Source organism: Anopheles arabiensis, chromosome 3, assembly GCF_016920715.1.
Source record: "Anopheles arabiensis isolate DONGOLA chromosome 3, AaraD3, whole genome shotgun sequence".
Lineage (NCBI taxonomy): Eukaryota > Metazoa > Arthropoda > Insecta > Diptera > Culicidae > Anopheles > Anopheles arabiensis.
In genome coordinates this window covers 91262002-91273803 of record NC_053518.1, presented here as the reverse complement: position 1 = coordinate 91273803, position 11802 = coordinate 91262002, and the positions used below count along the sequence as shown (strand labels likewise).

General features: G+C 48.4%; 3 protein-coding genes across 3 annotated transcripts; 2 read left to right on the top strand and 1 right to left on the bottom strand.

Moving 5' to 3' along the window:
* Window positions 1-121: 121 nt before the first annotated feature.
* LOC120903846 (probable DNA-directed RNA polymerase I subunit RPA43) lies at window positions 122-1509 on the bottom strand. The gene has a single exon (XM_040313500.1). It carries the CDS (start codon window positions 1387-1389, stop codon window positions 136-138), a length of 1254 nt encoding a protein of 417 aa, XP_040169434.1. The 5' UTR covers window positions 1390-1509; the 3' UTR covers window positions 122-135.
* Window positions 1510-1769: 260 nt separating this feature from the next.
* On the top strand, window positions 1770-2700 carry LOC120904706 (trafficking protein particle complex subunit 5). The gene is made up of 4 exons (XM_040314934.1): window positions 1770-2042; window positions 2119-2245; window positions 2319-2501; window positions 2581-2700. Exons 1-4 carry the CDS (start codon window positions 1873-1875, stop codon window positions 2677-2679), a joined length of 579 nt encoding a protein of 192 aa, XP_040170868.1. The 5' UTR covers window positions 1770-1872; the 3' UTR covers window positions 2680-2700.
* Window positions 2701-4938: 2238 nt separating this feature from the next.
* On the top strand, window positions 4939-11387 carry LOC120904698 (interaptin). Its single transcript, XM_040314918.1, has 4 exons — window positions 4939-6099; window positions 8034-10462; window positions 10528-10674; window positions 10747-11387. The coding sequence occupies exons 1-4, from the start codon at window positions 6045-6047 to the stop codon at window positions 10996-10998; spliced, it is 2883 nt and encodes a 960-aa protein (XP_040170852.1). The 5' UTR covers window positions 4939-6044; the 3' UTR covers window positions 10999-11387.
* The last annotated feature ends 415 nt before the right edge of the window (window positions 11388-11802 follow it).

The window sequence follows — 11802 nt, the reverse complement described above, 5'->3', positions numbered from 1 at the left end:
ACTTGCTGCGGGGAAAGAAAGTCTTGTGAACATTTTACGTTCCTTTTTCTCAACATTTACCTTCTTGGAGCCCGGAATTTAAGTCGTTTCTTTTCGTTTGTTTTATGGAAAACAAGGCTTATTACGTTCTATTATTTATTCAGCGTTTTTCTTCTTCTTTTTGCTACTTTCAGTGGGTTCCGTTTTGATGTGCACTACCGTATCGTTAAGATCGAACCGGATTTTGCGCTTTTTCGCCGGCGTCGTCGTCGTCGTCGTTTCACCATTGGCCGCATCGGGTGAAGCCGGAGTTGCCGCACTACCATTGAGGCGGACACCATTCGTGCCGTTCTTCTTCGACTTGGCCTTGCCTTGGGTGCTGCCGGTGGGCTGCTGCTCCACCACGGCGGAAGGTTCGTCGTCGTCGGACGATAATACTTCCTGCTTGATTCGCACCGTTTCCACCGGTCCACCGTTCGATTTCTGAGGTGACTTTTTCTTTTCCTTCTTCTCTTTCTTTTCTTTCTTATCCTTCTTCTTTTTGTCCTTTTTGCTGCTCTTTGTGCTCTCCGTAAACTCGTCGCCAAACATTTCGCCGAGCAGCGACTTGATGAGAAGACTTCGTTCATCGTTTTCCGATTCGCTGCTGCTTGAATCGTCCATGACTGGCATGCCAGCAGTAACACCGTTCGTTGTTGCCGGTGGTGCTGCTGCCCTCGATACCGCTTCCGGTACCTCCTTGCTCTTTTTCGACGCTTTCTTTTTGGGTGTTTTCGGTTCCTGCTTGACGCCGGTGTCTGTCTCCATTGCGTTTTCCTCTACCTCGTCGCAGTCTCCATTCTGTTCGCCCGGTTCCGTCTTGATGCGGACCGGAATGACTCCGTTCAGCACCAGCTCACCCTCGATGACGGGCAGTTCGCTTTTCATGTCGCACGAGTTCACGGTGAACGAAATGTCCGACCCGTTCTTGAGCGCATGCAGCCTGGCGGTTTGTTGGCCCAGCTTGACCGTCACGTTGAACACCCGGTAGATGACGGCACTGACAAAATTCTTCGAGACGTAGTTCACCGTACCCCGCAAGGTCGAACCGATGCGGGGCTGAAACACGTAGTAATCGATCGTGGTACGCACGTGCAGGTACGGGCTGTCCAGCCGCAGCGCGGACAGCGCATTGTCGACGCGTATCTTCGCATAGCCGAGCACGATCCCGTTCAGCTTCGCGTGGTACCGGCCGATCTTGTCCGTCACGCAGCGCTTCACACCTTTGACGATGTGCTCGCAATCACGCGGCCGCAAGCTCAGGATCTCGTTCAGCTGCACCGCGGCCACGCAGGACAGCGGATCAGCGGTTGATTTCTGCAGCTCCTCGGCGGAAAACTTGGTATATTTTGCAATCGTTGTTCGGTGCATGTTGGATGCTGGGGATGTTTTTCCTATTGCGCGACACTTTTTCCCGGTTTTCCTAGTTGCACATCATCCCCCCGCTGGAAAGCGTGGTAATATTTATGTTATGATCTTGCGGCCCAGCTGTCAAACTTCAGGGATGAGTGACAGTTGCTTTGACGGATGGTGAAATATTTCAACGTCAGCGAAACACTACAACAGCAGATGGTGTGTGATTTGTAAAATGCATTTTACATTTTAAATTGCGCGTGCTTTTATGGAGTTATTTACACAATTTTTAATTATTGATAAAATTTTCTCTTTATCGTTAATGTAGATATCATTAGCTCTAACTTTTATTTTGAAAGTTTTCCAGTTTGCATCGTTGCACTTGTTCCCAGTTGGGTGACAGCGTTGGGCAAAAGCAAAATGTAAACAAACCGTACTCGCTTCTGGGGAAGGAGAAAACATTCACCCGTGGAATAGCAGTTTGTGCTCGAGCAATAAACGATGGAAAAGATTAATCTTAATCTTTCCACCCGCCCAAAGGCGAGCATCCTGGATAAGCCGCTGAGCCGTGGAAAGGGTGAGGTGTCGCTGAGCAGCTACGCCCTCCTGTTCTCCGAGCTGGTCCAGTATTCACAGAGCCGTGTCAGCACCATTCCCGACCTACAGACGAGGTAATTGCCCCCAAAATGCATGATGCAAATGCTTTGCAGCTGCATTCTACAGCCCCGTTCCCGTTTTTCGTTGCAGGCTGCACGATATGGGCAAGGATGTGGGATGCCGCATAATCGATCTTTACTTTGTGCGCGAACGCAACTCGAAGCGCGAGACGAAGCTGATCAACATGCTGCTGTTTATCAAAACTACACTGTGGAAGGTTCGCTTGCAAAACACACGAAAACGGCCATGGGGGAACAGTATGAATCATGAACAGGTTCTTTTTTTAACAGACTCTCTTCGGCAAAGAGGCCGACAAGCTGGAGCATGCTACCGATGATGAATGCACTTACTACATTATCGAAAAGGAACCTTTGGTGAACAAGTTCATCAGCGTGCCGAAGGACAAGGGTTCGCTAAACTGTGCCGTCTTTGTGGCCGGCATCGTGCAGGCGGTACTATCAAACTGTGGTTTCGTAAGTACTGATTGGCTATGGGGCACCCATTTGGATGGGATTTAAGTTTCTTTTCTTGTTGCGTTCCTCTTCCTCGCAGACATGCCAGGTTTCCGCCCACTGGCACAAAGGCACCACGTATATGGTAAAGTTTGAGGATCATGTTATCAGCAGAGACAAACAGCTGGAAGATAAATAAAGATGTATTTATTCCATGTAACACGATGCTCTCCGATAGGTAAGACAGCTTGTAGGCCGGAAGCGATGTGGTAAATTTGAAAGAAATTAAATATTTCCTTTAGTTTGAGTTCCATGCAGGATATTCCGATAGTGTGAAAGCTTCACTTGATGCTGAAATCAATCTGTAATTGTATCTAATCTAAAGCGTAATCGTTCTAATGAGTCGACTCGAATGTAAATGGAGCAAAATAACTGATTCATCTGCATAGAATGATATTTTCCTATTTTCTTAGAGGGACACATTGCTCATAAATATATAGTCCGATTCCGACTCCGGCATTATCCGAACTACTAGTTCCGCCCGGAGTCGGAGTCGTCCGGAGTCGTTCGTAGTCGGAGTCGTCCAGAGTCGTTGGGAGTCGTTCAAATTTGTCCGGAATTGCTCGGAGTCGTTCGGAGTCTGAGTTATTTCCAACTGATTCCGGATGACTTCGACCTACTCCAGACGACTCTGAACGACTCCGGACGACTTCGACTCCGAACAACTCCGACCGACTTAGGACGATTCCGAGTAATTCCTGATAATGTCGGGCGGACCTACCTTCCGGAGTCGATTCCGAATTTATCGGAGTCGGATCGGAGTCGACTCCGGATTTTTGCCAACTTTACCCATAACTGATCTCATGCCTCTTCTTTTGCAGTCAGTGGAGCACATGATAGATGCATTATCTGTGGTGTGTAGAGTCTTTTGAGGAACTTTATTTAAAACAATGTATTAATTTGTCAGTTTTGAAGACCTTTGGAGCAAGAAAGTCCTACGATGGGACTTTTTTTCGACTTTTTAAACAATTAGAGAACATTGTATATCAATATGATATTATTTCAGTTAAACATTACTCAAAATAGTTGCACCCCAATCAATTTAATACATTTGCATCGCAAAAATGCTCACGCTCATCCTCTTTGACCACTCCAAATGTCTTGCGAGGTAACCCGATTTGCGGGAATTAAAGGGAAAAACTCACACGCAAAACCGGCTAGCACAATAATCCAGAAGGAGAAAAGAAAGGAAATGCAAATTTTCCATAGTTCATATTTCTAATTCTAATGCAGCCGGGCTGTCCGGGCGATCCAGGAGCTACCCAAAATGGGACGACAAGCAGTCTTGCTCTTTAAACCGGTCCCAATCCCGGCACAGCAAATTATCATAAACATCGTGCGACAGGGCAGGACCGACCGACCGTCCGGAAGAATTGCAAATTCTCATTCCATTTCATATCATCTTCCCAGTCGTTGTTTTGTTTTGTTAATCTTTCTCTTTCCTTTCTCGCTAACCATTCCTTTAAGCACCGAACACCCTGAATCTCCAGTGTCTTATCCCTTTTTCGTTTCGGTTCCTTTTTCCTTGCGCTCTTTCGTCCTTCGAAACCGTTCGAAACTGAAACTGCGTATTTAATTCCCTTATTACATTATTCCTTGCTTCTTTCTTTTCGCCGTATACTTCTCTTATTTGGCGTTTCTTCCATTTCCTTTCGCGGTGTCCTTCTTGCAAACGGGGACGATTTTTAAATAAGAAACGGTCACGAAAGATGCGAGAAAGATGCAAAAGGAAGCAAACCAGCTGATTTTTTCAGCTTTCAGCGTTGTACATAACACTACCACCACCACCACATCGAGACGATGTCTTTGCTGGCGGGAGATCTCCTTCCAATCCGTTTGAGGACGAACGTTTGTGTGCGGTTTGCTTCCTGCCGTCTTTGAAGAGCACACACCCCGGGGGACAGGGGAAACATGTCGAAGCAAATAGGAGTTTCCCTCCAAAAAGCCAAGGGTACCCAGGGGCAGCTGTTGTTGACTGGCATCTTGGAAAGTACGTCCCGGTGCGTTGCAATTGCAGCATTGAAGCGATTGCGACGATAAAAGACGCTTTTCAATGGAAAGCGTTTTGAATGATTTATGTTACGACAATAAAGTTTTTGTGCACACGTCCAACATCGTGGCCCCTTTTTTTGGCGAGATCTTTTCCCCTGTTTGTGGGATGATTGATTCGGGCGAAGGTTGTGGCAATCAATTTCAATTATTCTACTTTAAATTGAATTTATTTTTACTTTATTTTTGAATTATACTAATTTCTATTGATAAGAACCATCTCTACGTATTTGATGAATTTTATTAGTTTTAAGCTAAATCATCTTCTTATTTTGCACCATTTATTGCCTTTTATCTAAACCTCTTAATAATGCATCCTTATTGATCTTTTTATTCCCCTTTTTAGGATCCAGCTGCAGACGGATTTCTTAAAGCGCAACCCGAACCCCAACACTATAATCATTGATTTACACAAACCTAACCGTCACCTACAGGAGCCATAAAACGGTTGGCACACGGTCCCTGCTACCGGCCTGTAACGATCTTCTCAGTCGCAAAACGACCAAAACCCCCTTTAAAAAGCCCGCCAACCAAGGACCATACACCTTGGTACATAACGATATTACCCCACCGTTCCTTATCCGCTTAGTTCCTTTACGACACGCGCCAAGAAAAAGATGTCCTGACGTCGATGTCGATTCGGCCCTCTCTTTTCCTTCTTGTTGCCTACCTGCTTGCCGCTTTAGCTCTTCATGCGTGCAACCCCCTGTTTGCTGTGCCTGGACCCGCAATAGCGCTATATACCGGGCAAACCGGGTATCGTTGTGTGAGTGTTCCCTCGCTCGAGGTTGCCGTTTGATCGGCGTTGAACGGGCAGTGTGCATTTTATTCGTAACGGAACCACAGTCAGGAGCGCATCGCTAGAGCGTCGGTTAGGCAAAGTTTCACTTGCAACTTGATTTTTCTTTCGGCCTAGTTTAGTTTAGAGAGGATTAGTGTGTGTGTTTGAGATTGTTTTATGAAACGGAAAGGGATATACCGAGTTAAAGAACGATTCAGAAAGCATGTGATTTAGGAAAGTGTGAACTGAAAGTGAATTTATAGCTATCCCATAACTAAATATTGCTCAATGCGGATAGAGAGTGTGTCTGCGACTTCAACAACGAACCAGCAAGTACCAATGATCCGCAAAAGCAGACAAGAACACACAAAACGGCAATAGAAAGTGGAAAAAAGAACCAGCACCATCTCGTCACCACCATCCCGATTATGTACAAAACAAGCGGTTTAACAGCCTTCTGTTAAGTTTGGTTATTTTCATTAAGTTTACCTGTTTGCCGAGAGCGAGACCCGGGAAGGGCGAGCAAAAGTTAAGCGATTTTCGTTTCGTTTTTGTGTTTGTTTCAAACATTTTTTTCGTTTTGGGCACGTTCTTGTGTTTTTTTCGTTGTTTTTGTTTTGTATTATCGCTCCCCCCCCCCCCCCGCACCCGTTACCCCCCAAAACACTATATAAATGTTGAAGATGTCGTTCTCGAAGGCGAAGCTGAAGAGATTCAACGATGTGCCAGGTAAGTGTCCGTTTTAATCTTAATTCTTTTTCCCCATACAGAAAACAATCCCATTCAATATTCCTTTCCCAACGAAACGTCTTCGTCACAACGGTCTATAATGCACATTCTGCAAGTCCCGCTCCCTTTTCGCGTGATTGTTGCTTGTTGCCATTGCGCATTCTTCCAAGCTTCCTGCGCGCAACACTGTGTGTGCGTTACGCGCAGGGCCGGATATATTGCGTGAGAAAACGCGCGTCCCCTTGGTAACGAACGGTGTTATTTGCCCCTCGCAAACGAAACGTCCTTTTTACGGGCGACAACACACATACGCGCACAGAGTAGGAAAAGCGATTTTTACCCGTCATCAAGTATTGTGCGCACTGCTTGATTGCGTATGCATGCTGGTTCATAGGGGCGATTTTGAACGGACAAAGCGAAGGGACCGGATTGCAAGCTGAAGAGCTGCTAGATGGATGTGCAGCGTGAGAAAGTGTTTGAATGTAATTTCCCGCGCAAACTCGACTCGAGCGGACAGGGGGAGCGCTATGGAGGAATGTTTTGAGGATGAACGATAATTGATTTCTGTTCGATTCATCTTGACTGAAGAATGTTAACAAGAATAAGGAAGAATAAGGTTGAGCTTAACTGCACATACTACCCTACAGCAGTAGGCTATGCCTTAGTTAGCGTGTCAGGCAACGGACGCAGGTGCGTTAAAATTCAAATTCAACACAACGGCGTGTGTCGTTCGCGCACGCGTGCGTATGTCGCTATGGACGCGACTTTCCTTTACTGCGCCCACACGACAGCAACTCTTATCGGTCTATCTTTACTACTTTGTCGCTTTTTTTTCTAAAGAATGTTAAAATCATTCCTTCCCCCCAACGAAATAACACCGATCCGACCGTTACAAGGAACGATCGTAGCAACCACGTGCGCGCCAGTAATTACGAGCCCAGAGCGCAGCAATTAGATGTCTCGAGGGCCGCACCATTTCCGGAATGGGTGTGTGATCCCTTTTTCCCCCACAGTTTGAACAAACGCTGCACACCTTTTCCAACTGTTTGTTGGTTCATTCTCTCTTTTTTTTGGGGTTACGCTAAGACCTTCCACCGGGAAGAACAAGGAACAAGTTCAAAGGTGGAAGGCGCGCGCGCACACACCTTTTCTTTGCCGCTGCGTGTGACGAACCGCATCACGCCACGGTTCACGTGCTCTGATGCGTATGATTAATGAAGTTGCGAGTGGACGGTGTTGTGTGTTGGTGGAGACAAGAAAAAAAAGAGTTCCTTCGTTGAGTTTTGTATCGTTTTTGTATGAGTTTTTAATTAATCATTTCTGGCTTTATACTCAGAAAAAGGCAGAGTGTCACACTACACTTTGGGTAGTTCTATTTTCTTCATATACAATAACTATTTTTTTCTCTCCCCTGAGCATGTACATCTTCTCCTACGCCAGATTGTTTTCATGTGAGTTTTGATAGCCTTTTTTTTGTTTGTTTGTGAGTGACGAATTTGCTCTTTCATTCTACGCACCAACAATGGCCAGGAAGTGTGAGCGGACATTATGGCAAAAGCTGCAAGCTGTAATGCTGCTCATTGTAAGACTGGGTTAGGTTCGTCCACCAAGTGTCGAAAGATGTGGCACCAGTAATGCTTACTGGTGCGTGACCTTAAGCCATCTGTCCAAACAGACCGAAGGAGGGGGATAGATAAGGGCTGCGCACGAGCCTTGCTGCTTAACGGTCTTAAGAATAAGTGTTGGGGGACACCCAAGTAGAGGCACAGTTTGCCGTCTGCCTTTTGTAAGACAGACCCAGCGGGACATCAATTGGTTTGAACGTTGACGAAATGCTAGCGGCAAGGGAATGTCGCTCCTTGAATTTAGCATTATTTATGATCCATAGTTTTTAACCGTTTTTGTCCACTTTCTTTCCTCCTTTTCCCAACCAGCCGTTTCGTCTCCTTCAGCGTTCGCTGAACCGAAAGAGAAGGAGCTCCCGAAGAAGTCAAAGAAGGAGGACAAAATCAAGATCGGTGGCAGCATGGACGCGGAGTCGATCAAGACGACCAAAAGCGCCCTCAGCCTGTTCCGGACGCCCTCGCTGCCCCGTCGCCTAAAGTTCAAGCACATCTCCGACCTGACGCCGAAGAAGTCCTCCGCCAAGGAGGAAAAGCTGAGCCGTCTCGCGGAGTGTGGCAGCTCGGAAAAGGCACCGGAAGTGCCTGCCGCCAGCAAAGTCCCACCGATCGTGCAGCTCTACAACAAGATCGACGTTAACAAGGAGGCGCTCGCCAAAGCGCGCGAAGAAAATGAGCAGCTGCAGGCGAAGATGCAAGAGCTGCGGGCGGAGCATCAGCGGGCCGAGCTCGATCGGATGAGTTTGATTGCGGAAAAGGACAACCAGATCATGCTGCTGGAGCGTGAGCTTACGAGCATTACGAAGGCGGACGAACTGCTGCAGCACATTGCGGAGGGCTGTCTGGAGAAGGTGAAGGAGTACGAGGGAGAGATCCGCGAGCTGCATCGGAGCTACGAGCGGCAGCTGTGCGACATGCACGACTCCAAGACGGAGCTGGAAATCCGGTACGAGGAGCTGCTGGTGGTGCACCGGATGCTGCAGAACGATTACGAGGTGATTGAGGGTGAGAACCACTTCCTGAACGAGGAGCTGGTGGCACTGCGCGAGATCCTCGAGGCGCACGATGTGGAGCTGCAGCGCAAGACGGACGAAATTAAGCTGATGGAGGACGGGCTGAATGAGCTGGTGATCGAGGGACGGGATCTGAAGGAGCAGGTGCGCTATCTGAAGGCGCAGGCCGAGGAGGATATGGTGCGGTACGTGGAGGAGGGCCGCAATACGATCCGCGAGATCGATCAGCTGCGGCAGGAGAACGCCCGGCTGCTGACGAAGGTGGCGGAGCAGGTCGCGATCGTGGCCGGCATGCAGGAGGAGCTGAACGAGCGCCAGTTCGAGATGGACGATCTGCGCAGCGACATCCGGAACGAGTTCAACCAGGAGCTGACGGCGCTGTGCAAAAAGCACGAGGCGCAGGTCGCCACCATGACCGAGCTGAACGAGATGAAGATCAAGGAGTGCGAGTCGATCTTTGTGCTGGAAAAGTCGAAGCTGGTGAAGGAGCACTCCGACCGGGTGAAGCGGCTCGAGCAGGAGCATCAGCGCGAGCTGGAGCGGATCGGCGAGCAGGCGGAGGAGAAGATCCGCATCGCGGACATCCAGAACGAGGAGCGCGTGAAGGCGCTGGAGCTGTCGATCCAGAGCTCGATCTCGGCGGCGCTGGCCGCCGAGAAGCTGCACTGGCAGAAGGAGCTGGACAAGTGTCAGAAGATTGCGGAAACGGAGATCATGCAGTGTGAGTTCGAGAAGCGCGACCTGCGCACCCTCTGGGAGGCCTCGAACGAGGTGATCAAGGAGAACGAGAACCGGCTGGCGGAGCTGGAGCGCCGGCTGAAGGTGGAGCTCGAGCCGGGCGCGAAGTCGCGCGACGAGCTCGAGACGGAGGCGCGCGATCTGGCCCTGGAGTGCTCGCGACTCAAGACGGAGAAGTACAACTACCAGCTGACGCTGAACAACACCCGCTCGACGGTGAACATCCTGATGGAGCGGTTGAAAAAGTCGGACGGCGATGTGGAGCTGCTGAAGGCGGAGCTGGAGCAGGTGCTGCGCAGCAAGGCGGAGATCGAGACGGCCAATGTCAAGCTGCGGGAGGAGCTGGTCGAGTATCAGCGTGTGCTGGGAGCGCTTCGCACCTCCTCGACCGCGCTCGAGAAGGAGATGCGCGACAAGAACGAGGTGTTCGAGAAGCTGATGAGCTCGGAGGAGGAAGCGATACTGACGGTGTCGCAGATCGGCAAGCTGTTCAGCGAGCGGATGGAGGAAAGCATGGGCCGCTATCTGGAGATGTACGAGGAGCTGAAGAAGAAGTACGATGCGCGGGAAGCATACATCCAGGATCTGAAGGCGCTGCTGGACGAGTTTGCGAACGGCATCGAGCTGGCCCGCATCGAGCTGGACACGAAGGACAAGAAGATCTTCGAGCTGGAGAACGAGAACAAAAACATCAAGCTGGAAAACATGACGTTCCGGTTTAAGTGCGAACAGTTCGAGAAGTACAACCAGGCGGAGAGTCGCCTCGGTGCTGGAGGCCCGGTGGAGCAGGAGGAGCAGGAGGCAGTTGACGATGATGAACGGTTGGTGCCGAACTTTTTGATCGAAAACATCATCAACCAGCTGGAGCAGCAGGAACAGCAGCAGCAACAGCACCAGGGTGGAATGTCGGAGAAGCAACCGCTTGGTACGATCCACGAGATGATCGAGAGTGCAGGCGGTGATCAGAATGGATCAGAAATCATCGAAAAGGTAAGGTGTTTTGTAGCCCGAAAATGGAACTTTGTATTTAAACTGCTTTCTCTCACATTTTAAAGCTAAAGGAAACGGAAGAGAAGCTACGCATTGTGGAAGAGTTTGCCAAAGAGACCTCGGACAAGTACACGGAGCTGCTGGAAAATCAGAACAATCGCCAGAAGATGAAGAACCTGGAATGCAATAAAGATCAGCAACAGCTCAAAGCGGTACGTTTTATCTTAATCACGATGAGAAACGTATACTAAAGGTCCTCTTTTTCCTCTGCCCTTTCATTACAGAAAATTGCCAAACTGCAAGAGCTGAACAAGAAGCAGGAAAACACCATCCAGAACCTTCAACAGCAGCTGTCCACCTTCGATTCGCCCCAGAAGCTGAACGGTTCGATCAAGTACCTGTCGGCAACGGCCAGCCCGAAGACGCCGAAGAAGCAGCTGATCGTGTCACCGTTCCCCGGTAAGGAGAACCGCTCGCCGGCCCAGATCGGTGTGTTCAGCCCACGGTCGAACGTGCTGCGGGCACGCAACAACTAATTGTGATCGGCCAACGGTTGTGCTGGTATGGTTGGCACAATCGTACGAAACTGAGATGGTCAGAGGTTTCCTTCCTCGCAACGGCGGCTGCGAGATGCGATGTAAACGAAGATGTAAATTTAAAATTATTTATTTCCGCCCTCCGCTCTTTCCGCAGTAAGAGCTGTTCCCCATTTCCCCTTTAATCCTACTTGTGCTTCTCGAACCGTGGATGGAAAGGAAACATAGTGACCGAAAAACAGATACAGACATTCTTACACCCGGTACGTGTGAAGAATAAATCAGAAAAATTTAGAAAAACAAAAAATATTCCAAATTTGATACTTTTGGCTTACGAAATGAAAGAACAGATAGTATGTGAAAGTAATGTAATGTAGGAATGTAATAAATAAACGCTTGGTCTTACCTACTAATAAACACGATGTACTAATTGGCTAGTTTTTGTACGGTTTGATGGGTTGACCCACACGTCCGAATGAGTCAGTTTTGTGTCCTACATCCTTCTGGAAAATCGATGTAAAGAATTGCTAAAGCTAATAAAGCCGTCATAATTATAGTCATTTTCTTAGTAAAGTACGTTAAGAGCATTCTTCTATTTCTTATCACTTTATCAGCCACGTCAGTTTCTCTTGGCATTGAATTAATTAACTGTACTTTAAATCGACATACTTTCCGTTACACAATTTGAAATTGATAACGACGTGTGCACGTGTGCATTCAGCACATTCAGCATGAAACAGTGCTGTAAATTTGAAATTTAAAAATTATGACCGAAACTGCGCCACCATAGCCTACTGTACTCAC

Coding starts and splice junctions, on each gene's coding strand:
- LOC120903846 (XM_040313500.1), bottom strand. CDS start 1,389: ATGCACCGAACAACGATTGCAAAATATACCAAGTTTTCCGCCGAGGAG.
- LOC120904706 (XM_040314934.1), top strand. CDS start 1,873: ATGGAAAAGATTAATCTTAATCTTTCCACCCGCCCAAAGGCGAGCATC. Junction 2,246..2,318: donor TCAAAACTACACTGTGGAAG/GTTCGCTTGCAA, acceptor TTTTTTTAACAG/ACTCTCTTCGGCAAAGAGGC. Junction 2,502..2,580: donor TACTATCAAACTGTGGTTTC/GTAAGTACTGAT, acceptor TCTTCCTCGCAG/ACATGCCAGGTTTCCGCCCA.
- LOC120904698 (XM_040314918.1), top strand. CDS start 6,045: ATGTTGAAGATGTCGTTCTCGAAGGCGAAGCTGAAGAGATTCAACGAT. Junction 6,100..8,033: donor GAGATTCAACGATGTGCCAG/GTAAGTGTCCGT, acceptor TTTCCCAACCAG/CCGTTTCGTCTCCTTCAGCG. Junction 10,463..10,527: donor GATCAGAAATCATCGAAAAG/GTAAGGTGTTTT, acceptor CACATTTTAAAG/CTAAAGGAAACGGAAGAGAA.